At 39.6% G+C, this 25,868-nt stretch overlaps 1 protein-coding gene across 1 annotated transcript in view; it reads right to left on the minus strand.

The window, feature by feature from the left end:
• LOC308109794 (glutamate receptor 2-like) overlaps positions 1-19,155 on the minus strand; it is a gene marked incomplete at its 3' end in the record, with an annotated part of 52,725 nt that extends 33,570 nt beyond the window's left edge. Inside the window, exons 1-2 of the mRNA XM_080463599.1 lie at positions 18,928-19,155; positions 5,434-5,574 (exon numbers count right to left, since the gene is read on the minus strand). Coding sequence (XP_080319725.1) covers positions 5,434-5,574; positions 18,928-18,997 — 211 coding nt within the window. The 5' untranslated portion in view covers positions 18,998-19,155. The remainder of the gene's footprint in view (positions 1-5,433; positions 5,575-18,927) is intronic.
• Positions 19,156-25,868: the final 6,713 nt, after the last annotated feature.

Here is a 25,868-nt window from a genome sequence, read left to right on the forward strand (position 1 = left end):
GGCCAACTTTTGATATTGATATATCAGTAAATCCAGCCGATGATCTTGCCAATCTTTTCTGCATCCTTCGTTGTCCACTGAACCGTGGAAACTAACAAACACCATGCTGTAAACAACATTAGCTATTCAGTGGCTAGCATGTCAGCAGTCTGCAAGTATTTTAAGAGACGACGCAAACAGGTCAATGGCCAGTTGTAATAAAATGTTCTCTTGCATGACAACGCAAGGAATATTAAGACAATGGAAGAAGAGTGTGTGTGATATAATGTAACAAAGTTTTTGATTAACAATTTTGTATTATGAACCGAAGACAACAAGAAAACAGGCAGATTTATGTCATGCTGCTCTCAGAAAGACAGACACTTGAGGATAAATTAATAGTTTCTACTCCAGTAAATAGTGATTTTGTGACATGGTAACATTTAAGACAGACCCTAAGGCTAATGCTAGAGCTAACTGTGGGCTCACTGAACAGCACACAGAAACTGCAGATCTTCATTGAGCTCACAAGGACTTAAGGAAATATGATAGAAAATAATGACAATTTAGACATGTGTGTCGACACCTAAATATCTGTGGTTGTTTACACATGTTACAGAGAGGAATTAAAGGGACTGACTGGTTAACATTCTGTATGAAGTTTTCCTATTGCATGCAAATGTTCAGTTTATATGTATTCTGCAGGCTATCCATTAAGATTAAGTAAACACAACAAGTGACATCACATGCCAATAGAAATATTCAAACAAGGTTTTTGGTGCATCAGGGCCCGTTTACTAAGAACAATCTGCAAGAAAAGGTATACTTTCTGTGTTTGCTTGAGTGATTGAATGGAGCTCCAAGCACAACAAGTAATGAATAAATTGTGATATCACGTAGTTGGATGTGTTGCTGGAATGAATTTTCTAACATATTGGAGTATTACAGCAATATGAGCGAGTTAGAAGAACTGTAAATATTCAGCAAGTGGTGAGACCTAACATGTGGTACAAAACTGAAAAAATGACAATAATGGTAAAGACATTTTATGATACTGTGGTCGCACTGCTGTCTTCTGCAGTGCTCTGCAGGTAGTTCTCTGTTACAGTCAGGGACAGGATCAGACTGAACAGACTGGTTAGGAGGTCTGTTTCTGTCCTGGAGACCTGGTTCAAGGTGGGTGAGAGGAGAATACTGACAAAGCTGGAATCCATCATGGACAACGCCTCTCTTCCCCTCCATGACACTGTAGGAGCATTAACCAGCATTAACTCCACTCCACTGCAATGTGGAGCTGCTGTGATGACTAAATTTCCCCATGTGGGATTAATAATGTCTGATCTTAACTTAAATGTTGCAAGGAGCCAGCAGAGGAAAGGTCCTCAACGAATTAACAGCAGCTTTACTTACTACTTACTTTTCAAAGACATTATGTACAATGCAAAGATCTTCAGAAGCACATTGCAAATTACTCTATTAGCATAAAGGTCAGGCCTCATATTACCCAATGCCAACTTGTGTGGGTGTGTGTGTGTGTGTGTGTGTGTGTAAACAGATCAAGTTTGTGCCTATTTCAACACTTGCAAACTTTAGTCGTTCAAGCCCAAAAAGTTGGTGTGTGTTGTCCTACATCAGGTCTTTAATTATCTGCTGAAGAAGCAGGTCAAAAGAAGTTTTCATCTTTGGACTTCTCTTCACATCGCATGATGGCAACATGCAGGAGATGGCACAAAAATGGTGAAGTGGTCTACATATGGGAGGAGATGCGAATACAGTCGCGGATCGGTTGAGCTGCAACATCTTTCTATTTGTAGCTCTTTGTGCTGCTTTGCAGTGGCCTATTTACCCCACTAAAGGGCATTAAAAGAACATATGCGTGTCCTCCTTGCTTGAGGAGGGATCAGTGCTTTTCTTGTGGCCATACAGAAGAAATACTCTTTTATTAATAGGAAAGTCAATGTTTTTCAGGAGGTGTACTGAAGATGAGGGGCTTGTCTTCCAGGCCCAGGGCTGGTGGGTTGATCCTCATCTCGCCTTCTCCATCTCTTTGGGCAAAGACAAACTGTGTGATTCAGTGAATGTGATCAGTCATGTAAAAACCTGACGGGAATGTGAATGCTTGTGAATGCGATAAAAACGAACACCTCGTCTCCACCACAAGAAATTCAGAGTCATCAGGTAAACTCATTTGAATGTCTTTGGGCTGTAGATGTTCACTCAAGCAACATTAAGGCTTGTGCAGACTTTTAACAGTCTTATAGGTTTACATCGAGCCACACCATATGACACAAATCCAAAAGATTTTAGGCCTCAACATGAAGTTTGCCGTGTGAAGGTTGTGCAATAAAAATACAAGCTGAATGACAGCCTACGGTGATGTGAGTCGATGTGATTGCACAAGAATAACACGTCATTGACCTGAACATAAATGGAGCCTCGCCATTGTGGCATTTATGTGTTTGGAGAGAAATCCTTAAAAAAGTAGAAGGAGGAGAATATGGACACGGTCGTGACTCGGAGGCAAACTTGGGATGAGAATTCTACAAAGGGAGCTTGAAGTAAGTGCTTGTTAGCATCTTGCATTTTCCGTCATTTATCGGAAATCGCACAGTGTGTAGTGGCCCTTTCTGCGATGAAAGAGTGTTACCAGTACCTCACCATGCAGCCTGCGATCTATTTATATTCTAAGTATGGGCTCTAATGTGATTGAAGGTTGAAGTCCGAACTGAGACAGCTCTGTCAAATCTAACATTGGCCTAATGTGTCTGACACAAACTTTAACAAGCACTTCCTCCAATTAAAGAGGTGCAACAGTGACTTCTGCTGTCAGGTGGAACTATTATGTGCTTCTAAAGATAAATGAAAACGCTGAGTGTTGCAGAGGACAGCTGAAGGTCTGTCCTGATTGGAGATAAAGAGACCTGCAGGCAGCAGCAGCACAGTGACCACAGCTTTAATTCACAAAGTCTGTGAGGGTAAAAGGACGAAGCATCACTGAAGCTGCAGGAGGAGTTGGACAGAAACATTCAGCCTCAAAGACACAAGATTTAGCCAGTGTTCAGGGAGCTTCATGTGGTTGTGTCTGAAGAAATTTCCCCAATATCATAAAACATGAATTCTCAAAATGCTGCAGGTTTGACTCCAGATTGGCTTCTACTGCTCCTCTCCTAATTTTGCAGCTGAAAGCCAACAGTTATATTTACTAAGCAGTCCGGTATGGAATGAAAAGAAGGATTTCATGTGCAGAAGCAAAAAGAAAAACACATGAACCCTTTGGTGTCCCAGTTTTCTGCATGAATTGGTTGTAAATTGTGATTCTATCTATATATATCTGTCTGACTGAAGTGTAAACAAGCACAATGCTCTTATCATACAGACAATTCCTTTAATGTCCTTACCAAACACAACCATTTAACACATTTTGTCTAAATAAAGTTGATGAAACTGTGTGTTCAATTGTATGACACATTTCAGTGACAATTCAAAGTGAACGTGATCTAACAAGCAATTTCTGGTCCTCTTCAAATGCTAGGTCTCGCTTCATTTGCAAACGATCTTTCTCGTGGGTGGGGTAAGAGGACAGGGGCAGAGGATGTGAAGTAGTGCGCAATGCATTCTGGGTAGTAAGCTAACAGCTAACTGTGCAAATCAGAAGAAGCAGACTCAGAAAGAACAAGTTGGAAAATATCTTGCGGGCAGACGTGGAGTAGCGAGGAAGAAGTAGTGAGAAAGACGTTCATTGATATTTGGTCTGAAGACTATACATCGCCGTTGTTTGTGGCTACCCATTAGCCATGAGCTATTTAGTCCAGCCAACACGGGCTAAAGCAGCAGGAATTCCAGATTCAGTCCGGACCAATCGATGAGCCTTGTTTCTTCTTTGCTTCCTCTCTGGTCAGTTTTTGGTTCGGGCGACAGCGCCCCCAAATGAGCAGCTGTTATAATTGCGTGACATTTTCCAGGCGGTTTGATCCTGTCCGAAATTAATCCACAGTAACCCTGTGATTAATCTGATTACAACTGTCATCATTTGACCCCACGAGTTCAGATACTTTTGAATCAGATGTACAGTAGATAAAGGAATTGTTATTCAAGCGGAAAACTGAGTTACATTAAAAGGTCGACAAGCTTTCTACTCTCACTATAGCTGCTGTACAAAATGTCCATGTTATTCTAAAATGATTCACATGCCTGTGAAGTAAATAAGATGCAGTTTATAGCAGGAGTGTAGATGGAGTCTCATTGCTTTCACAGTATAGTGCTCTTAAATAGCAAAGCTCTGAGCCTCAGGCCATCATTACATCATGTTCAGACGAGGCTGCCTGTGTGTGTGTGTGTGTGTGTGTGTGTGTGTGTGTGTGTGTGTGTGTGTGTGTGTGTGTGTGTGTGTGTGTGTGTGTGTGGTCTTTGTTCCTGTTGCTGCCACGCTTTGCTCATATTAACCCAACAAAATCTCTACAACGTTGAATGTATAAATAAGTGAGGACACCGCTGATGATTTATATAATTGTGTCAAAAAATTTCATCGAATCTGGACTGTACACAGACCTGCACTGGATTGCAGTCGACATCAGGATGAGACACTGAGCCTCAGAAGTGAGCAGCAGATGGATGATTGGAGCTGAGAGATCACACATGCCACAGTGAAAACTTGCTAGTGAAGTTGCATTAGCAGAAAGTCTGTACTGTGAGATTGTGAAACACAACAGCTAAAAGCTGCAAAATCCTGTGTTGTGTGAAGTAACAGGCTTTAATCCACATTAGTCGAAAGATAAAATAAGGCAAGCAGGATTTCAATTTGGCCTTTATTTTGGTAGTGAATTTCAGTTGTTCAAAATAGTTTTTCACCGTAGATAAAAGTTTTCTTACTACGCAGAGTGCACAGCGGACACTCATGTTTTTGTCACCTTTTGAGTCGAACTCAAAGTAATGTCTGTGTTTTCCTGCTCTCTCCTGTGCTCCTTTTGATCACTACACGTCTCTGTTGTTTACACTGACGTCACGTGGCTGAGACATCATTGTTAGGAAAAAAGCTCACAGTTTAGTAATGCAATAACACGGCCTGCCTGTGGGAAACTAATCAGATTACAGTAAGGCATTACTGCCCATGAGCTCTTTGACCATTTCTTTCTCCTCAGATTAGCCTTTTTTTTTTTTTACCTTTTTGCTCCATTTTTGACAGTTTAAAATATTTTGGCTACTATTTTTTTCTCCAGACAATCCTCCTAACACTTTTTCCCACATTTTTTCCCAAGCAATTTTAGTCTTTTTGACCAGGTATGCAAATAATAAAAAATAGAAATAAAAAATTGAAAAAAGATAATAATAGAATTAAAATTGTTCTACATATAATTTTCAGAAAGCTTCAGAGAGCCAATACAGAGGAACCAAAGAGTTCTCGAGTCGGCGGTTGCAGGTCTCTGGTCTAGGGACAGATTAAAAGAGAAAACTTACAGCAGTTGGTGACGGCGAAGCTGTTGGCCACCTCCAGGTTGTCTATGTGTGGAGTCAGTCTGAAGTCTGCCATCCCAAACTGGACCATACCAACTCTGAAAGCACTGTATTCCTGATCTGCACCCCTGGGGAACAAACCACCTGAGAAGAACCAGCAGACAAAAGCAAAAAGCTGTGGTCAAACAGAATATAGTTAAATGTACTACATCACATAAACTATTTGTTTCAAAGTTTAGTACTGCACTTCAGCAGTCAATCGACTCACAGTTCAGTAATGTGCTTTGTTCAAAATAATTATAGAAAAGTTTCATTACAATAGAATGACAACAGTGTGTTTCCTCCAAAATGGTGGTTTATTTTCATGAGTCACCTGAGAAAAAGAAAGAATTAATGATCTGATCTGCTGCTTCTGTGATGCATCGTCATTTGATGAAGCGTGAATAAGACATCTAGCAGAAGACCGTCGAGGAGCGGGAGTCACTTGTGTATTGTCGCTGCTCAAATCCCAACAGACAGTGAGGACAGTGATGCAATTGATGCACCGCAAAGTGACAGAAATAGATCTGACACTGAAACATCTGCTTCAGTTTGTACATTAAACCTCCAGAGCTGAGAAATGTAGTACTAATAAGAGAATCTGCTGTTAATTCACAGATATTTCTTATTGAAATCACATGATTAGACATGTTTTCTGATGACGTGCATAAAACGCAAATTCCATGAACTTGAATGACTTTCATGAGAAGAATATGCAATATGGGTGAAAAGTAAAACAGGGCACAACAGGGCACATGTCTGCAGGTGCAATGCAACAAATATCAAACAAAAGGTTGAATAAAAGCAAAAATACAGGCACATAAAATAAACTCTTTGGCTCCTGAGGCTGCATCAACACGCGCAACATACTGTACAAACAGTGATTACTTTCATGTGACCACTTTTGTGGGTAACAAGTAATCTAATGCGTTACTATTTCCAAAGCAGTAATCTGATTAAAGTTCCTTGTCTGTAAAGCCCATTTATTACTGGCAGAACCGGGTCATTTTCAAAAGAACTTTTAACTCTTGCCTAATAGGGTTTTTAGAAAAGCCACAACTAAAAACACTGTGTGGAAAACAAACTGCTAAAATAGCTTTGAAAAACCCCAAACGGACTAGGGCTTTTAAAAGAAAGAAAGAAAAAAAACTTTAACAAACAAAACTGCTTAGAAAAGAGGCAAAATGGTAAAAACAGCAAAAATTTCAACATAGTCTAAAAATGCTGTAAAAGAAGGTAGAAACCTCTAAAATCAGGTACAAAATGGCTTAACATATAATGAAATGTTTACCATTGTAAATTGTAATTGAAACTTCATAAATGCAACATAAGATGCAGTTTCTATTCATATATAAAAACTATATATGAAACTTTACAAGCTGTGTTCACCTCATTTTAATGGTTAAATGTGTTTAGTCTCTTCTGGTCATAAAGGTGCAGACCTCTGGAATAGACCAACACCTGTTATATTAATCTGCTCAACCTATTTTTTTCCCCCAGATCAAGTAGCTGAGATATTTACAGGGAACACAGTTAAAAGCTGTGTGATGACCCAGCAGATAGTCACTCGGGACTCTGTTTACAATCCATCATTTTTTTTTTCTCCCAATCTACATCACATGTGCATTGGAGAAGAAAAGGAAAAAAGATCCATTTTGTAAATGGAACCTCGGCTCAGCTGCAACGGTGTGGTGGAGCTGGCAGAATGGGGTCAGTGTGTTTGCCCTGAGTGTTGAGGCCAAAGCTGAGGCAGCGAGGTCCAGTGTAGTTGCCTGCAGTGAAGCAGAATGATGTGACTGACATGTCTTCACATGTATAGCTGGAAACAAGGCCACTATTAATAATCGAACTGACCAACATCATAGTCCTCCTGTTACACGAGCTCCTGCTGTCTGCTCTCAGGATCATCAATCATTTACTGTATTTTGAACTCTTTAAAATATTTTTGTATTAGATACCTAAACAAAAATGTTCAAGGAAGGAGAAGATAGAAGTGACATCAATATATTGCTGCTCCTTTAAATTATTTTGTAAAATTTTTAATGAAGAAAACCAAAATATAATCTTTACAAATTTTTCGTTTAAAACAGATTCAACAGGAAAAACGCTGGAGTCAGGAGGCCGATACTACAATTTGCGCAAGCGATACCAATACGTTGATTTTGCCTCAAAATCCGTGACATTCCTTCCCAGCTGTTACGAGACACAGTCGCATTAGTGTCTGTAAACATGTGACCTGATAAAAGTGTGTTGTGGTAAATTTAAATTGATCAAATGTGTCGGTTGGAACAGCTGGAAAAATGAACACTGTCGAGCATTAAATCAATATCCTACTGCGACAAAAGCATAAAACCTGTGGAGGAGCTAATGAGTTTCTCATGACTTCAGACAGTGTGTGAAAGCTTCACAAGTCAAGATGGTTCTGGTGTCTTTACACCATCTAAGGCATGAACCTCATAAAAATCATGACCAATGAACAAACACGTGCGCACGCCCTCTAAATGCTCACATAAGCACACTTAAACCCACACAGTCGCTGCACAGTGTGTGAGAGTAGCAGTTGTTTTAAAATCCACTTCAGTTTGGTGTGAAGAGCCACAGTTCTGATTATCAGCCACTTACTTCACACTGCAGCATAAATTCATCCTAAACACCATCTGCACACAACCGTTAAAAAGTTGTACATCAACTGCTACCTTAGGTCTCAGTGTAAATTATGTTGTTGCATCAGCTGCATCTAGGCCCTGTTGACACCAACTTTTTTTAAGTAAAAGCAGTACATTTTCTTTGCATTTTGGTTTTACATGACAAAAAACTGAAAATGGCTTTAAGCCTTTACTACACTTTCACCTGGATCACAGGTAGAGACAATTTTTAAGATCAACAAAAAGCATCGACAGTTCAGTGGAGCTTGAATGTTTACAAGGGATTATTATCTGTGTGTGTGCAGGGATGGTTGTATTACAAAAGCACAGCACCAACTGGTGGTCTGGCATGCAAATAATTTCTGATGACCGTTCACAAAGGAAAAAGCAAAACTGTTGTAAATGTTTCCAGTTGATGGTTGTTGTGTAAACATGGCCTAAACTAGTTCTCCTTTCTCTTTTAGAGTGACGCGGCACAAAGACATGAAGATACACTGGTAAACAACATGATCAAGAAAGTAATGCACAAAAATCTCTTCCTCACTTTGTTCTTGTGCTCGTAAAGAAGAGTCATCATCAGTCCACTGGGAAAAACCAAGAGTGTAACTGTGGTGAGGACTGAACAGTGACTCAACATCCCCCAACCACAAGACATGGCTTTCCTTTGATTCATCTAAATGTTCAAATACAACCAGACAGTCGTCATCTCGAGGCGTTTTGATACTTGATCTCTTTTAACCCTCGAAATGACACTGGAGATGATTTGTACATGTGTGAACACACCAAGTGAACTCAGACCACTTTAAAACAAACTAAAACTGAAAGCACATGAAGTCTGGTTGACACGATCAGCTTCAAAAGATTTGCCGTGTATTTCTGCTCAGAACCAATATTTCCTCTGTATTAGCGTCTAAAATTGATTCAAGCAAGCCTTTTTCCAGGAAGAGCAGAAAAACCAAGCATTTGTTTGAAACTGAACGGCTCAGAAAATGACTTGTGCACATAATACAAACAAGCATCACACCCTGTTGCTACTTCACAATAAAAGCTTCCTGCTGATTTGGTCGGTAGTTTCACAGATGTCGAAGAACTGAAATGGCGGAGAAAAAAAAACAATTCTCCAAAAGCAGATGGAAACCCTCCACAGATGCTTCCAGTTAAAACGTCACATAGTTGGAAAAAGTGAAAGACCCTTTAGTTTCTTTGGTGCATTTGCAACTGAGCTGGAACATTTGAAATCACAGACAGACACAATTCTGACAAGGAAATCAAGCAATGCATCAACTTTTGAAACAAACAAGGCCATATTAAAACCTTTAATGAAATATTTTTAAAAATCCTTACCCCTTTTAAACAAAGTGTAATGTTACAACCTGTTGAAAAGGGTGACAATGGCACAGTATTTCTGTTAATCATCCTCTGATTCCAAGATTGGTGGTTTGATGCCTATTTTCGCTGGTCTGTTTCCTGAAATGTATTGAAACAAGCCATTGAACACTGTATTGCCCCAATTACTGTTGTTTTCTGTGTGTTTGAATGTGAATGAGACTGATCATGTGCTAGAACAGATGAAACAGTTTAAATGTGGTGTTTGATTCAAAACCATTAACATTTATTCATGAAATTCTTTATTATTATCATTTTTTTTCCTTGTCCTGTTCGGCAGCTTGGAACTTTTTTTTAAACAACAAAATTGTTTAAGTAAAATAATTATTGATGCACCGATACTGGTGTCAAGTATCGGATCCGATACGGCACGGAGTTCCTCAAAGGACGAGTGATGTCGGCAGTTTGGAGATTCTTAATGAGAATGACAAAAATAAGACAGATTGTAGGGATGTCCCGATCACACTTTTTTGCCCCCGATACCGATCCGATTTTTCAGAATTGAGTATCAGCCGATACCGATACTTTCCCGATCCGATACTCACATTGCTATTGCAAATATACTCAATAGTCTATTTTTGGAGCAACTAAGATGTCTGAAGCTAAAAGCACTATTGGCAGAAGCTTTGTTTAGCTAGAAATTATTGTAAAACTCACTTATTGAATCAAAATTCTTCTCTTTCTCTTTAGTTGTTGTTGTAAACTGAGGGTACATCCACACAACCAAAAAACTATCTCTTTTCTCCCTGGCCTTCTCCCAAAAAACCGTCCACACCTCACTATGAACACGGCTCAACACCAGGCTTCGGGGCATGTAGTACACACGCCAGACCTTTAGGGGTGCTGTGACTCACCAAACACAATAAAAAAAGCAGAAGAAGACAGACCACATAGAAATTTAGAAGTAGACTTCTGCACATAAACACATGGACCACTAAAATAACTGTAGTTTTATAGGTCTATGGCCCCGCTCTGCCTGCTTCTAGCTTCTGCAGCTCAACCGGAGCTTGTAGTCCGTGATTGTTGTGGTTATTAGGTGACGTTGCGATATCTATCAATCGGATCGGGACATCCCTAACAGATTGTAAATTATGTTCTGACAAAATATCAAGAGGAGGCGAAATGTAGTTTGTACAACACCAGCAACTTCGTCACCAGACATTTTGAGCAGCAGAGTTAACCTGAAGTTGCTTTCTAGTTTAACTGCTCAGAGAATCAGGAGGATGGATTAACTTTGGATATTTGACTCAGTAAATTAATAAGACAATACTAATTTGCATCCATTAGTGAATATATCCTAAATTTCAGATTTTAAAAATGAGTGTTATGTCTTGTCTGTCGTCCTGCCCAGCACTGTACCAGACATTCTGAACCTGCTGTTAGGCATGTTTGCTTTGCTCAGACAGGCTCATTTAACAACCGTATCAACAATATGTGCTGCTTTTACAAAAACACAGATCCTCTAATTAAGATCCTGAAGTCACAACGGCTTTCTTTGACTGCTGGAGATATTCTACCTATCAGTGCTGAGCTCAGTTTGGTGTGAGCATTTCCTGTATTTAAAATGCTTATTCTGCCAAATGAATACAAAAATTACTACGTTATAAAGAGCATGACAACAAAGAGCCAATCAAATCTTTTTTGTTAAGCAGGATGAGTTCTCCCACTCTCTTCTGACATTGTGAATGTGTGGCTGTCCCCACACAACAAACAGCCACACATCAACTGATTCAGGCCCTGTTTACACGACAACGTTTCACATGACAACACCGTTTACACTGCAGCAGCGGACACAGAGACAACAATGTAGTTAATATGCCGGGCCACTGGTGGGCGCTGTTGCTTGATTTTGTAATGAAACTACACAGACGTGTGCAGAGAACAACACCCTATAAACGTGAAGAAAATGGAGAGCACCCGACATCCGCATGGACTGATGACACATTGGATGATATCAGGGGTGAGTCTCAACTATTAAACTATTGATCTGGACGATAAAACTAGAATATGGACCATGAGTCATACCACTACGTGGCCGCCATATTTGTTTACAACTGGATGAGCAGGAGGGAGGGGGAGAGATGTGGATGGAAGAAACACTGCTTCTGGTCATGTGCACCACGGCCATAGTAAACAGTTTTTCTGCACATGCTCAATAGATGGACAATAACAACATCGTTTCCTCCAGGGTGTCATGACTCCCAGTCCATATTCTCCTGAGTCTTGGTAGTTTTTATCTCACTGTACCTAGTACAAGTGACAATAAAAGGCATTCTATTCTATTCTATTTTATAGTTGACAGTCACTGTAATAACAATCCAACTTATTCGTCTGTCCATACGACTCTTCATGTACTCTCATTGTTAATGTTTATAGCAGACTGTTCTCAGCATGCCTGTGTGTGTGGATTCGGGAGCTTCCGTTTTCCTTCTTTGGTCCTCTTTCAGACAGCCTGGAGGTTAGAGCGGCCGACATGGGACTGGACATTTGTTGAACCCATTGCTGACAGGTTTCCACTGAGCAAGGCTCCTAACCTCCCTCAGGTGCTGCACCACGTAACCCTCAGCTTCTGGTAACCCGGCTACTATAAAGGGGCAGTAAACATACAATTAAATTATTAGGGTGGCTTAAATGCAGAGAAGTAGTTTCTCCAATGTACTATAAATCTTTTCAGCTTGTACTTAACAGTTAACTTGCCACCGAACAATGAAATTAAATGTACTTTAGTTCATGTGGTTCACTGTTGACTGCATTAGTATACGTATGTAGTTCAGCCCACTGTTTATCCTCTTTTTTCTTTCTAATCCCATGTCTTCATTCTCTCTGAAAGTTTATTCATTGTGTCGCCAGTATAAAATATTTCGGTAAAAAAAAAAAAATTAAATAAAAGCTTTCATTCCAAGTCTACTTTTTTCTAGAATTTGCTGGTTATATAAGAGTCTGTTGAATTCCAGTTTTTTTTTTAGATGTTTGGATTTCAAATTGACCTTCTAGGATTTACATGCATGCCTTCAGGGATTTGAGCCCTTCCACAGTGATTGATGCTCATAACGACACCTGAACATTTCCTCTGTAAGCACGCAGACAGAGTTGGGGTTTGCTGACGAAGCTTTCAGTCTTGATGTGACCCAAGAGATTTCTCGGTTTACTCTGAGGCACTAGAAATATCTTGGAGCATCAGACCCAGCCCCCCCCCCCCCCCCCCCCCCACCACCACCTTTATTTTCTTTTTTATTCATCAACCAATTCCCAAAAGGTTTGGGGCAATTTTTCAATGTAATAAAATTCTTCATGCAATGGTTTGATAACATCACGAACTGTATATTTTCTTTCACTGAAGAAATAAAAACTAAATTAACAGCTCATTTTCAATTCAATAGCAGCAAGATGTCTTAAAATGCTTTAAACAAGGTAATGTTGTTCATTTTATAGCTTCCTGTCTTCTTTTAATCAGTCAGTCTCTAAATGTCTGAGAAGTGAGAAGACTTTCAGGGTTTTAGGAGATAAATGTTTTCGAGCTGCTCTACAGTTTATGAGAAGATCAAATGTTTTAAGAGAGTCAATGTATTGATGGAAGTAGACATTGTTTTCAGTTTTAATCTTAGCTTTCAGCACTGGTGGTTCCTTTCCAGGTATTTAGTCTCTATACATCAACTGATGTGTATCATTTCTAACTGATCACAAGCCGTCTCATAATCAGTTTAACATTTTGCCTCATATCATTTTAAATTTCAATTCTTCGGTCCAACGAAGACACTTTGTCATTCCAAGGAGGATAAATAGAGTTTCTTGAGGATCGTATGGTGAGCTGTGGGCTTGTTGTCATGAACTCATGCAAAGTTTTTTTTTATTGCAGTGCTGCCTGGGGGCACAGAGCTCAGTAGCATTAAATACTGACCTTTGGTCTTTTCTCTTGAGCACACAGAGTTCTCCAGACTCTGCTGTGAACTGTCTTTTATTTATTTGTCCTCCCATTCTTTTTCTTCCTGCGTCACCTTCAGAGAACTCTCTCAAGGACAATTTTTTCCAGATATCTTCCTACCATGGAGCATGACTTTCCCACCCAAATATTGTAAAATGTTTCACTTTTAACATTTGACATGATTAATATTTTTTGGTATATTTCATATAATCTGGAAACCGTTTTCATCTTGTTTTAATTAACATTTTTACATACCAACCTTTTTTTGATAAGGGCATTTTTGTCTCTTAATGAAAAAACTATTCATATAATAACAAAATACACATGCACAGACAGCTGAAGATACCCCCACAGTCAACACAAGACAAACCATTTCATTGTTGTGTTGACATCAGGTTATTTCCTCGCATGACATCATAAAAGGAAAATCTCAAAATCTCCTGTATGATCACACATCCACTAAAAAGTGTAGCAAGCAAGTGAGGGATTGACAGACTTTCCTCACTGCTGGGGCCTCATACACAGGCTGTGGTTAGAAATCCATTAGAAAGGGAATTTTCTATCGTTGACTTTCTTTTTAGGTTGGCATTTTGCAGATTAACGGTTGTTATTTACGTTCATATAATTTGTTTATATGTGGATGTTTATGAGGAATTTCATTAAAAACCAGCGTTAAAAAAGAAATTTACTTTTGTTGTGAGTAACCCACTCAGTAGATGTGCAAATTAGTAACTTAAGATATTAATCCTTGATCTACATTGGGCAACATTTATTTTCAGTGGGTTCACATTTTAATGGTCTGAATTGTGTAAATTCTATTGAAACATTCCGATGTTCCAAGCAGGATTTTGCTGTAATTTGTGTTGAATGTGCACTATCATTACTCCATTCTAAAGACATTACTCTGAAATTGTAAATGTGCAGTTATTCATGACACTGTTACATTTCTGAAAAATTCCTAATGACTCAGCTTTACTTCTGTGGTTATCTCTTTGTTCTTTCAACAAACTTCATCTTAAGGCTTTTTTTAAAATCGTATCTACTGTCTACTCGTGCCCTGATTACCAATCTGAAAGGTATAGAATTTAAGAAACACCATTGTATGAATTAGTTGGGGTTTCTGGAGGATTCAGGATCTGTCCTCATAGAACTTGAATGGTTTGATATTTAATTAGTAGTTGCTCACAGCCTCAGTTCGTGTTGTTTATGACTCTATCAGCGTTGGCTCCAGCTACTAGATTGAGGTACAAACTAGATTGAGTTAGGATGATCTGGAGCCTTGCATGTAAACTACAATGATTTCAACATTTCCTTTTACCTTGTACTCAGCAGTTGATGTCAAACTGTTGCTGTTTGTACACGTAAGTTTGCTTATAAGGAAATATAAATAAATGCATTTCCTACACATTAGCAGCTAAACAAGTTGTTAGAATGTCACATTTGTTGTGCGCTTTTGCATCTACCAATGTTGGCAAATGCAGCCGATCGCTGTTTGGTTTGACTGAGGGCAGATTAATAGCTCAGAGTCTTATGATCTAAAGCAACACTGTGGGACTCGATGCCAACTACGTATTCCTGTGAGGTTAAGTCATAACTGCTGACTCACTATATAATTATTCAAGAAAATGTGTCATTTAAATGCCCAACAAGGCTTTACAATTGTTTTAAATCAAATGTCTCAATTTTAACCGGAACAATCACTCTAAATCTATTCCTGTTGGTATTACTCGTAATAATGATTCAGTCTGCCAACCAAACCCATTACGTCTATGTTTATATATATATACATATGGTTAATGTCTGACTTCCTCACATGCGACTGGGATCCATCAAGCTAAGCTCAGGTGGGACAGTGGGCGGCTTAAGTCATGCACGCACAGCAATTTTTTATTAATCAGGTAGACTGCGTCAAAATGCACTGCAGCTTTTGTTCAGGATTAATCCTCGCAGCTCTGCTCGCTGTGCTCAGGTCGTATGTTTGACGAACTGGCTGGTGACAGTGTGACTGTTGATGGTGAACAGAGAATCTGTGTGGATCGTTCATGTGACAAACTATACTACTACTCTACACAAAGACACAAGGTCAACCGAGAGAGTTCTTTAAGACATGTCTTTCTAGACTTTCCTGAGAACTCATTGGTTTGTATCGTGAAGTTGGTATCCTCTCAAAAGCAAACTGAGTGTCATGCTGAATTGTTCCAAGTGAGGAAGAACCCCAAAATGGTCTATTAAGTTTATATAGAGTTTAAATTTGGTAAATTTTTTCGAAGACACACAAATCTGGTCCAACCTGTTTAAAGAAAATGACCCTAATAAAACATTAATAGCGTTTATTCTGACTATGTATTAATATATTTACAAATCCACCCTGCCTGCCATTGTTTAATGTTAAAATGAGTTTTTTTTATGTTAAATAAAAAGTGATCTCTAACATGACTGTCTTTGTGTTTCTGAACAGTTTTGGTCCCAAACTGCTGCAGGTCACCTCTTAAAGTAAAGATAGAAACCGATGAATGCAGCAGGTGTTCAATTCCTCAGGGGCCATATTGGAACTGGCCTACTTTACTGTAACATACGCTAATTGGGGAAAAATGCAGCAGGTACAGAAACATAAGTCGAGCATCAGAAATGGATCAAAAATGATTTGGATGTTGTGATGATTCTCAAACAGAGCAGGCTGTGCCTCTGCTCTCTGTTTTGGACACAGACACAGTTTTTATTTTCCTAATTTTGTGGATTATTGACACTTGGCAGACTATGAATTAGTACATTAGCCCGAGCAGCTGGTACAGCGTGCCCACCAGAAAGAACTGAGATATCAGGAGACTCTCAAGAGCTTTCACAGAACGGTGAAGTGACAGAATCTCATCACGAGGTGTTACTGTCTCTCAGGTAAACGCTCCCATGTGGGAAACATATGAAACCCTAAATATAGACACCCTCAGGGTTCGTAGTTAGTCACAACATTCTTCCTTAATGCCTTCAAAAAACTGAAAACTGCTGCCTGATATAACATCCTTTAGACCAAATGTATTAAAGTGTTACTCATGAAGAGTAACTGCATGTCAGTGGTCTGGTTGTAGGCGGGTTTGAGTACGCGCCGCTTTCTGAACATAATGAAGCACAGTTGAGCTACTCGGTGTGCTGCAATTCATCTTAATTAAATTGTGAAAAAAGTCTCCCGCTTCACTCATGATGCTAAGTTTAGATGCACCAATTGGGAAAACGACGTTTCTCAAAATTATGGCTTTTAAGCCCCAACACTAAATCACAAACCGCCAGCTTCCAAACTGCAAAATTGTGGTTTCAGCATTTCCAACCATCTTCAGATTAGAGATTTAAAACAGGATTGTAGGCCTAAATGCAGCAAAAATAATGCAAACTGAAATGTTACTGCATTGCCACTCATTCAAGCAGGATGCTTCCACTTCAGCTTCTTCCTCTTCCAACAAAATCAGCAGAAACATCATCCACACAAACCAACACAAGGATGAACTTGAATGTGGCAATTCAATATTATTTACACAAAAGAGTTCTACAAATTATGATGTCCTGTTTTTGGATAAAATATGTAGATAGTGAATCGCAAGACGAAGAACAAGTTGACTGAAGTCTGGCTTAGTTGGTCTGGTGAAGGATTCTGTTCTTTTCATTTCCGTGTCATATGAATGACATTAGAATATAAGAATTGGCACAAAATGTCCCAACTGATGATTTGAAGCTTTAAAAAAAGTCCAACAGTGTGAATCATTAGAGTTCATCTGTAGTTCGGTTTTTCTTTCTACTTATAGGTCCGAAGGTTCCTAGTTCCAGTTACTCATGAATATGTCATCTTATTATCATGTACAAAGTTCAAATGATTTTCCTCTTGTGAGTAATTTGCTTTAATGTTATCATATGACATGTTGTGCATGTAAGCAGCACTTTACAATGAATGAATGAATTTGAATTTGCAGGATTAATCAAATCAAATTCTGGAAGGTGATCACAGCTAGGAAGCTTCTTTTGGGTTCGGCTTTGTGAGTCAGTTTGTTGATGATTATTTGTCTATTTCTTCAAATTATTTTGATACTACAAGAAAAAAAGTGAATCTTTCTACATCTCAGTCGGGGAAAAGCCGAGAGAATCTGTCCATCCATACTTCTTATATAGAGCGGCAGAGAGCTGAGGCTGAACCTCAGCTGACGATGGTGAGACGATGGAGCAACACTAGTGGGCAACATCATTGTCAATCATATTAACCTACTGATGGTTGTAAATTCTCATCCACACATTTTGAAATAATGTTTTAGTGAAGAGCAAACTACAATTCCAATTATCCTATTTTTGTTTGGTTATTTTCACAGAGTGGGATGTAGTTCATTTATTTCAGAGTGCATTTTGTGCAAACGAGCATTTCCCAGTGGGATTTCTTCAGTTTGACAGATGAATTTCTTTCCCACTCACCAGCATCAATATTGCAACACAAGCACGGGATTATGTGCAGCATAAAAAAAAAAAGCACTGAGGGAAGCAAGATCACATCATTCTGATGGCAAAGAAAGTTGGATAGCTGAAATTCTAATGACCCGTGTACCCATTTGCTCCCACTTTATTCGGGTCAGGGTTGTGCCATGGTGCTGGAGCCAAACCCGGATAACAAAGGTTGAAGGCAGGTCACACCCTGACAGTCTCACATTCACACTTGTAGGGTCACAGATTCACCCCACAAGCATGTTTTTGGATTGAATCCGGAGAAAAACAAAGTAAAGTCCATACAGAAAAGCTCAGCCTGGACTAGAACCCAAAACATTCTGACAATGAGGGATTGGAGATCCAAAAACCCCTCTCTGAGGACATGCATGGACCGAAACTGCCGGATCATAAATGTTAATGTGACGCCTGAGGCTGGGAATCGAACACGCCCTCTCAGAGGAGGCTGTCCTCATCATGCCTTGTTTGCCATCCAACATGAAATGGAGCTCAGGAAATCTGTGTGAAAAGCTGGATTTGAATAATCTTGGATTCGCCTGCCTTCAGCAGCGAGCCAACACATGTGCACACACGCACACGCACACACACACGCGCACGCACACACACACACACACACGCACACACACGCACACCCGCACACGCACACCCACACACACACACACACACACACACACACACACACACACACACACACACACACACACACACACACACACTTCACAGATGTGTCAGACGATAACACATGTAAGAACATATTAATAAAAGAGATGAAGATGTTGACATGATGGTGCCACTGCAGCTGCAGCAGCAGCAGCAGCAGCAGGAGGATGAGGAGGAGGAGGAGGAGGAGGCCTCAGCAGCAGCAGGAGGAGGATGGAGGAGGATGGAGGAGGATGGAGGTGAGCGGCCCTCAGCAGCAGGATCACGCACTGATGAAGGGAGGTGAATGGAAACAGAAGCACAACAGAACGATGCTGTAAACACACGAATGGTTATGTGGAGAATGAAAATAAAAGAGAAAAACCCTGTTACCGATCTGGACGCTTGGAGATCCGCACAGCGCCTCGCGCCACAAGAGCGTCACCACAAATAGCAGCTTCATGGTCGTTGTTCGGCTCCACTCAACGCCACAGCAGCTCCTCTCCACCTCCTCCGTCACACGCGCTGCGGGCTCATGGCGGCGCTCCGTCGGCGTGGAGAAGCGGCTCGAGCGGCTCTGCAGATGCCCGGTACCGTGATGCGCGTGCCTCCGCTGCCGCTGGACCCAGGGGCGCGCGCCACAGACTGCCGAAGAGGAATACCGATGAAGCGCGAGAACGAGCCGAGAGGAGCCGAGAGCGAGCCGAGAGGAACCGAGTGTCGAGAACAAGAAGAACAGAGAGAGAGAGAGAGAGAGAGAGAGAGAGAGAGAGAGAGAGAGAGAGAGAGAGAGAGAGAGAGAGAGAGAGAGAGAGAGAGAGAGAGAAAACCGCTGAAAATTTTATGAAATGTTCACCCAACGAAATTGTAACTGAACCCCCATAAAGGCAACATAAGATACAGTTTTGTACTTTCAAATCCACATGTGAAACTTCAGGCCTGTTTACATGATAACGTTTCAAGTGACCGCAAGCGTGCAAAAATAAAATTCCACCCTCGGAGCCAGTATAAAAAGAGTCATAGTTGCAGGGACCTAAAAGTGAAGATGGTTTCCAGGCTATACCAGTGGCAGAGCCAGATTGTGGCTGATGGTTGGGGCTAGGATACTCAGGATGGCTCTGATTATTTTAAAATAGTATGAGATGTGTGTGTAAAAGGTTTATGAAATGATAAAATTTGTCAGACTACTATTAAAAAGCCGATGGTGTGACGAATTTATATACCTATGAGTGCAGACCTGTACTCCATAGTTGGACCTCTGTTAAATTATAATGTTAAGACCTGAAGTAGAAAAAGAGAGAGTGAGAACGAGAGGGATCATGTTTATGTCAGACACTTAATGAAGATTTATTGTTCTGCTGCTATTCCATGAGAGACATGGTTTTCTCTATTTGCTAACAACACAATCTTCACACTTCTGTACGTGGAAGACAGAGAGCCACTCTGCTCCAGACACAAGGATATGGCATCAATTCAGTGGCAAAAAAACAAATGCATAAAAACTGTAATCGTGCACAGTTAGATCAGTCAGTGCGCCTGCTGTGACTTCTGTGATCTCCCCGCACGCAGCGATGTTGAGTTTTGGCACTTTGTCTGAGGGCATTGCATAGACGGCCCCGTAATCCCCCCTCCTTTCTGATTGGTCACTTTATATACTGTTATAGAAAATCATAAGACCTTTGTACTGATTTATACTAAAATATCTTTGTATTATGTTGACTGAGAAATTCACAGCTGGCCTCGGGTCTCCTCGGGTTGTTATGCCCTCTGTCAGTTTATTATTGCCTGTTGTTGTTCATATTGGTTGATTAGCCTCTGACCTTAGAGGAGGTGGTGTGTTGTCAATCATAACACCGACTCCCTTTTACGACGGGAGCAAATCTCTCACAAATGGGTAAACCAACGTTATACCAAGGCCTCGGGAAGCGTGGATAATCAGGTGTTCTCGGGTAAGACAAGACTTAAGGAAGGGCACGAGAAGGCACAGGGACAGTCTGTTATGAGTCTGTTATGTGTCTGTGTCTGCATGACTGTCAGGAGGCCTCCAACTGTTTGTTTGAATAAACACCCTTGCATCAAGTCATTGTATATTCTCCCTTCATCCTTCTGAACCTGAGTATCATCGAGGAAGCAATAGAAATTCCACAACAAACGTCATTACAGTTTTTATGCGCTTGTGTTTTTGGCACTGAATTGACGTCATACAGTTTTCAGCACCTCGGACAGCTCAGCGCACGATCCTCTTAAAACAGAACAGCCATAGAAATGATAATGTCGGATAAATTAAATAAGTTTAATTTTGGAACTTTCTTACACTACCACATTCAGGATTTCCATCAGTGAGGGGAAGCTGTCCCGATCAATTTTCCTTCTGATGTGCTGAATGAACTCTGTGTTCGGCATCAGGTATTTCAATCCCACTCAAAGAGCCCATAAAAAATGTCTGTGTCACCAAAAGTAGCCGATTCAGGTGCAAAAGAAGCTGAAGCTGTCACGACTCCGTACTATATGTCATCTTTAAATCTACGGTTTAACTCCAATAGCTACCTGTTAGCTGGAGCCATCTGCTCCAGTACCATAATAACCGTCTTCTGAATGCTCATGAATTTTACTGTTGCGAGACGTCAGTGAATCAAGTGAAAGGTGAAGTAAGTTATCAATCTGGGCAGGCCTGTGGGCCTGAATGTGCTTGATTTGTTTGCGGCTCCAGGTGAATTTCATTTGGTGGAAAATCACAAAACGTACTATTTTGGTCGTAAAGGTTGCAAACCACTGACCACTTTTAATAACACATTGACTTAAAGCAGTTATATGGAGTGTGAACATCTGCAGTGAACTCTTCTCGCGGTTGTATTGCAAGACGACAACATCAACTATTGGCCACACAAACAAACTTCAGTGTCTATAGTTTTTCTGAGTGTAGGAATCAACCAAAAGAAAAACAATGCAGTTCCTGCAGTTTGCAAGTCACATTTTTGGTGAAAACAGGACCCTGCGGACCCTGCGGACCCTGCGGACCCTACGGACCCTGCGGACCCTGCAAAACCTGCGGTCTGGGGAAGCTTGTGGTTTTTGATTCGATTCGATTCAATTCAATTCAATTCAATGCAATTCAATGCAATTCAATTAAACTTTATTTATATAGCACCAAATACAACACAGTCATTTCTAGGTGTATTAATCCCCTCTGTAGAGACTCCTTGCAGCTGTCATAAAGTGATGAGTGAATAAACATATTCGTCTTATTTCATTCTAATCAAATTTTTTTGCATGAGAACCTTTAATCTTCCAGCCCCATGAGACAAATTTCAACTTTGAATGAGTTAAAGAAGATCACAAAATGGCATCGTGACTGATTAAGACGGCAAAACAACTCAAATAGACAAAAGCTGCTACAGAAGATAAAACAGTTTAATGTTAAAATGTCTCAGCAAAAGGGTCTTTTAAAGCCATAAAAGTTGCCTTCAATAGCCTGGAGAAAACAAATAGGGCTCTTTCAGCAGCTGTATATCCACAAATAAGAACAGAACAGCTTTATTGTCATTACATGTCAAATATCATGAAAATACAGGCGTTGCTCAGTGTAAAAGTTTGTACACATAAATTGCATTATAAGGTAACATGAACAGGATTGCTTGTGTTAAAGGTTGTATGATGTTTAAAAAGGTTTGTTTGGGTTTTTTGAAATGTCTTTTTGAAATGTTGATCGTTTCCACAATGTATCTTTGCTCTTACACTTGAAGGTAAATATTCATGGAATATTCCTATTCATTTTTCTGGTTCCTGATGTCAAATGAGTTTGATACAGTTCTTATACGGTGACTAACTCCACCTACACATACCCAACAGGCCTCCACTCCTCCACTGCGCCACAAACATGAAAATACATTCAGGATAATAATATACATCATATGTTTCTACTCTGAGTCGTCAGTCATTTCAAAGGTCTTTTTCAGGTGTGTTTTAAGTAATATATAATTTGAGCATGTTGTGACTATAGAAAGGAACAACAGGAGGGTGACGATTCCCCCTTCATAGACAGATAATTTCCCCACAACAAAAAAATAAAATAAAGAATTGTTTGTGTTTATGCCCTCCTGACAGCTGCAAGGAGAAGACCTTTGAGACTTTTTAGACTTTTAATACGATTTTGAAATTAAAACTGTTTTGTGTACTAACTGTCCTTTTTGCTGATTTGTTGTGGGTTGCTGAAAACTTGAATTTCTCTATCTATCTATCTATCTATCTATCTATCTATCTATCTATCTATCTATCTATCTATCTATCTATCTATCTATCTATCTATCTATCTATCTATCTATCTATCTATCTATCTATCTATCTATCTATCTATCTATCTATCTATCTATCTATCTATCTATCTATCTATCTATCTATCTATCTATCTATCTATCTATCTATCTATCTATCTATCTATTGGATAAACAGGTTGCATAGAAAGATCTCTGAATTGTAACAATGCTTATTTGTTTATTATGAAACTTGTTTATTTCCATTGTAAGTGGTTTAGCATACATAAGATGCATACATTTCTGAGATGAGCATCAAACTAAATATATAGGTTGCAATGCAAAAGAAAAAGGCTATTGCGGTTGAATACACAGTGTGGCAAAGAATCCTATTAATTTAAGCTTGTACACTTTTCTATGTGGAGTTTGCATGTTCTCCCTGCATGGGTATGCATATGAGATCTCTCCGTCGACTCTGGTTTCCCCCACAGTTCAAAAACACGTATTTTAGTTTAATTGGTGACTGAATAACTTGTAGGCATGAGTCATCCTCAACTGGGATCAACCTCAGCCCCTATGACTAGAAGAGGTAATTATGAGCTGAATCTGCCCTTCAGTTCAGTACATTAGAATGACACATGACATCTATCTGTTTTAAGTGTTAAGCCTCTGAAAAATATCATGAGAATAAAACTGGATTTTTACAGGAAATCACCAGTTACATCACATATTTCAATAATCTCTTTTATCAAGGGTTTTGTTTTCTGTTGTGTTGTTTGTTCAGATATGATAATAATTAGAATTGTAATAACAATATCTGAACAGCAGATGTCTCTAAGCTGTCTGACAAAAATGATCATTCTTTGCATAACATCATTGTCTGAGTCAAAGGAGCTTTACCTTCTCACAGTTTTACGACTAACAGGGCCTCACATTGTAAACTGTCAGTGGAGTTGTACGAGCACAGACGTCTGCAACCTTTATGAACAAAAGAGCAATTTTTGTGATTTTCCAACAAATCAGATTTACAAGAAGCCGAAAATCACATTGAACCTTTAAAATGAGGTTGACACAGTTTCAAATGTTTCATATATACAGAAGTTTAGAAACAAAAACTGTATCTTAAGCTGCATTTATGAAGTTTCAATTAAAATGTAAACATTTCATTTCATTTTCAGCATTTTTGTACCTGATTATAATGGTTTCATCCTTATAATCCAGTACTTTAGAAAATTGTGACATTTTAGAATAGAATAGAATAGAATAGAATAGAATAGAATAGAATAGAATAGAATAGAATGGAATAGAATAGAAATAATTAATTAATCTCAGACAGAAACTCCTTTAAGCATTTCTCCATGTAGAATCAATAGAAAAAAAGTTGAATATCAAATAAGACAGGATAAAAATTAAACAAGTAATTTTAAATATCAATATGTACAAGTTTTAACGGTGACTAATAAAAGCACATTTTTTAAAACCGAAACTTTCTCAATTTCACTCCATATTCATTGAAGAATGATGTTTAGTTAGTTTGCACAATGTTTATGCTGCTCATCACAGTTTTTAAAAGTTCAACCTTTTTAAACATTCATTTCCATCCCTTTCATCCATTCATCATCAGCCTGCATCGCTCCCTCATCCTCCTATCCTCCCCTTTCTATCCATCCCTGTTTCACCTCTCCCTCTTGTGTCTCTTGTCATTCAATCACACTGAGCTATGGCCTCTGTTGTGTCCGCCCCTCGATAATCCATTCATCCTCTTCATCCATGTTGTCGTCTCACTAATTCATTCTTTAAAATATATCGTTCTCAATTCCACATTAATATAAACCATTTCTTCTGAAGTCTTTTGGTACTGTCTGGGACCGGGGGGTCTCCTCCTCGTCCTGTAGGTTTGGTCTCTCCCCGCTGCAGTGAGGAGATCTTCTCTATGTGCTCATGAGATTGACTCGTGCTGAAGCCTGGACACAACTGAAACATCCAGGAGCAGCGTTGGAGACACTGAGCTGAGGAGGGTGAATGATCAGTTGAGTCACTGAGTCTCTTCCTTCCCAGAGGGCAAGTAAGCAGCCAGAGCACAGCCTCACTGAGTGATCCAGTCTTGAATTGCATTCATCTCTGACTTTCAATATTGTAATGACTTCTTCAGATCTTATTCACCTCTTATTAAGAAAGGATCATAATCTATACAACAACAGAAAGGAGGGGAATCCACAGTGACAAAAGTGATGAGCCCCTTTGCTCCTGCTCTTCCTCACTTGGTTTCCCGTCTCTTTTAAAAAAGTTTGACTGGTGAGTTCACAGCTGGTAGTCTGTGAAAATACAGGTGTAAAATCCAGAGACAAGGCTTATACTATATATTCCTGAAAACCAGGACTGCTTGGAAGGTTGTAACAGTATGTTTCCTACCTAAACTTCAACGAGACTTTGATTGACTTGGTCGATCGAAGATATGTTATGATTTAAAATTGACAACATACAGTAGTAGGACACTAAGATTTTGTTTACAGGAAACAATGTGCTAAGTGTGGAATGAAGAGTGACATCTTCTGACTGAGATGCAAGCAAACATTGATTATAGGCCCTTTAAAATAACCTGAAGAATCCTCCCAATGTGCACTTTATAATCGTTTGTACTCATTATTTTCATTAGCGAGTTAAAAAAAGGTTTTCCAAAAGAGCTGACAACAAATTGATAAATGGTAAATGGACTTATATAGAGCGCTTTTCCACCATGTGAGCAGCCCCCAAAGTGCTTTACATAGCTCATTCACACACCATTGAAGGCTGCAGCCATGCAAGGCGCTGTCACTCCAATGGGAGCAGTTTGGAGTTCAGTGTCTTGCCCAAGGACACTTCGGCACAGAGGCAGGCAGAGATGGGAATCAAACCTGCAACCTTCTCATTGGTAGATGACCGCTCTATCAACTGGTAAAATGAAACAATGCAGACCAACCTTACCTACAAAAGTGGTGCAAATGAAATATCTCCAACATGCAGATGAATAAATTCTGTTAGAATGAAAAGTCAACTGTCACACATCTTCTCCTGAGCAAAATAAACTTTTATTGCATCTTCCTG

Source organism: Lipophrys pholis (assembly GCF_963383615.2).
Source record: "Lipophrys pholis genome assembly, chromosome: 5".
NCBI lineage: Eukaryota > Metazoa > Chordata > Actinopteri > Blenniiformes > Blenniidae > Lipophrys > Lipophrys pholis.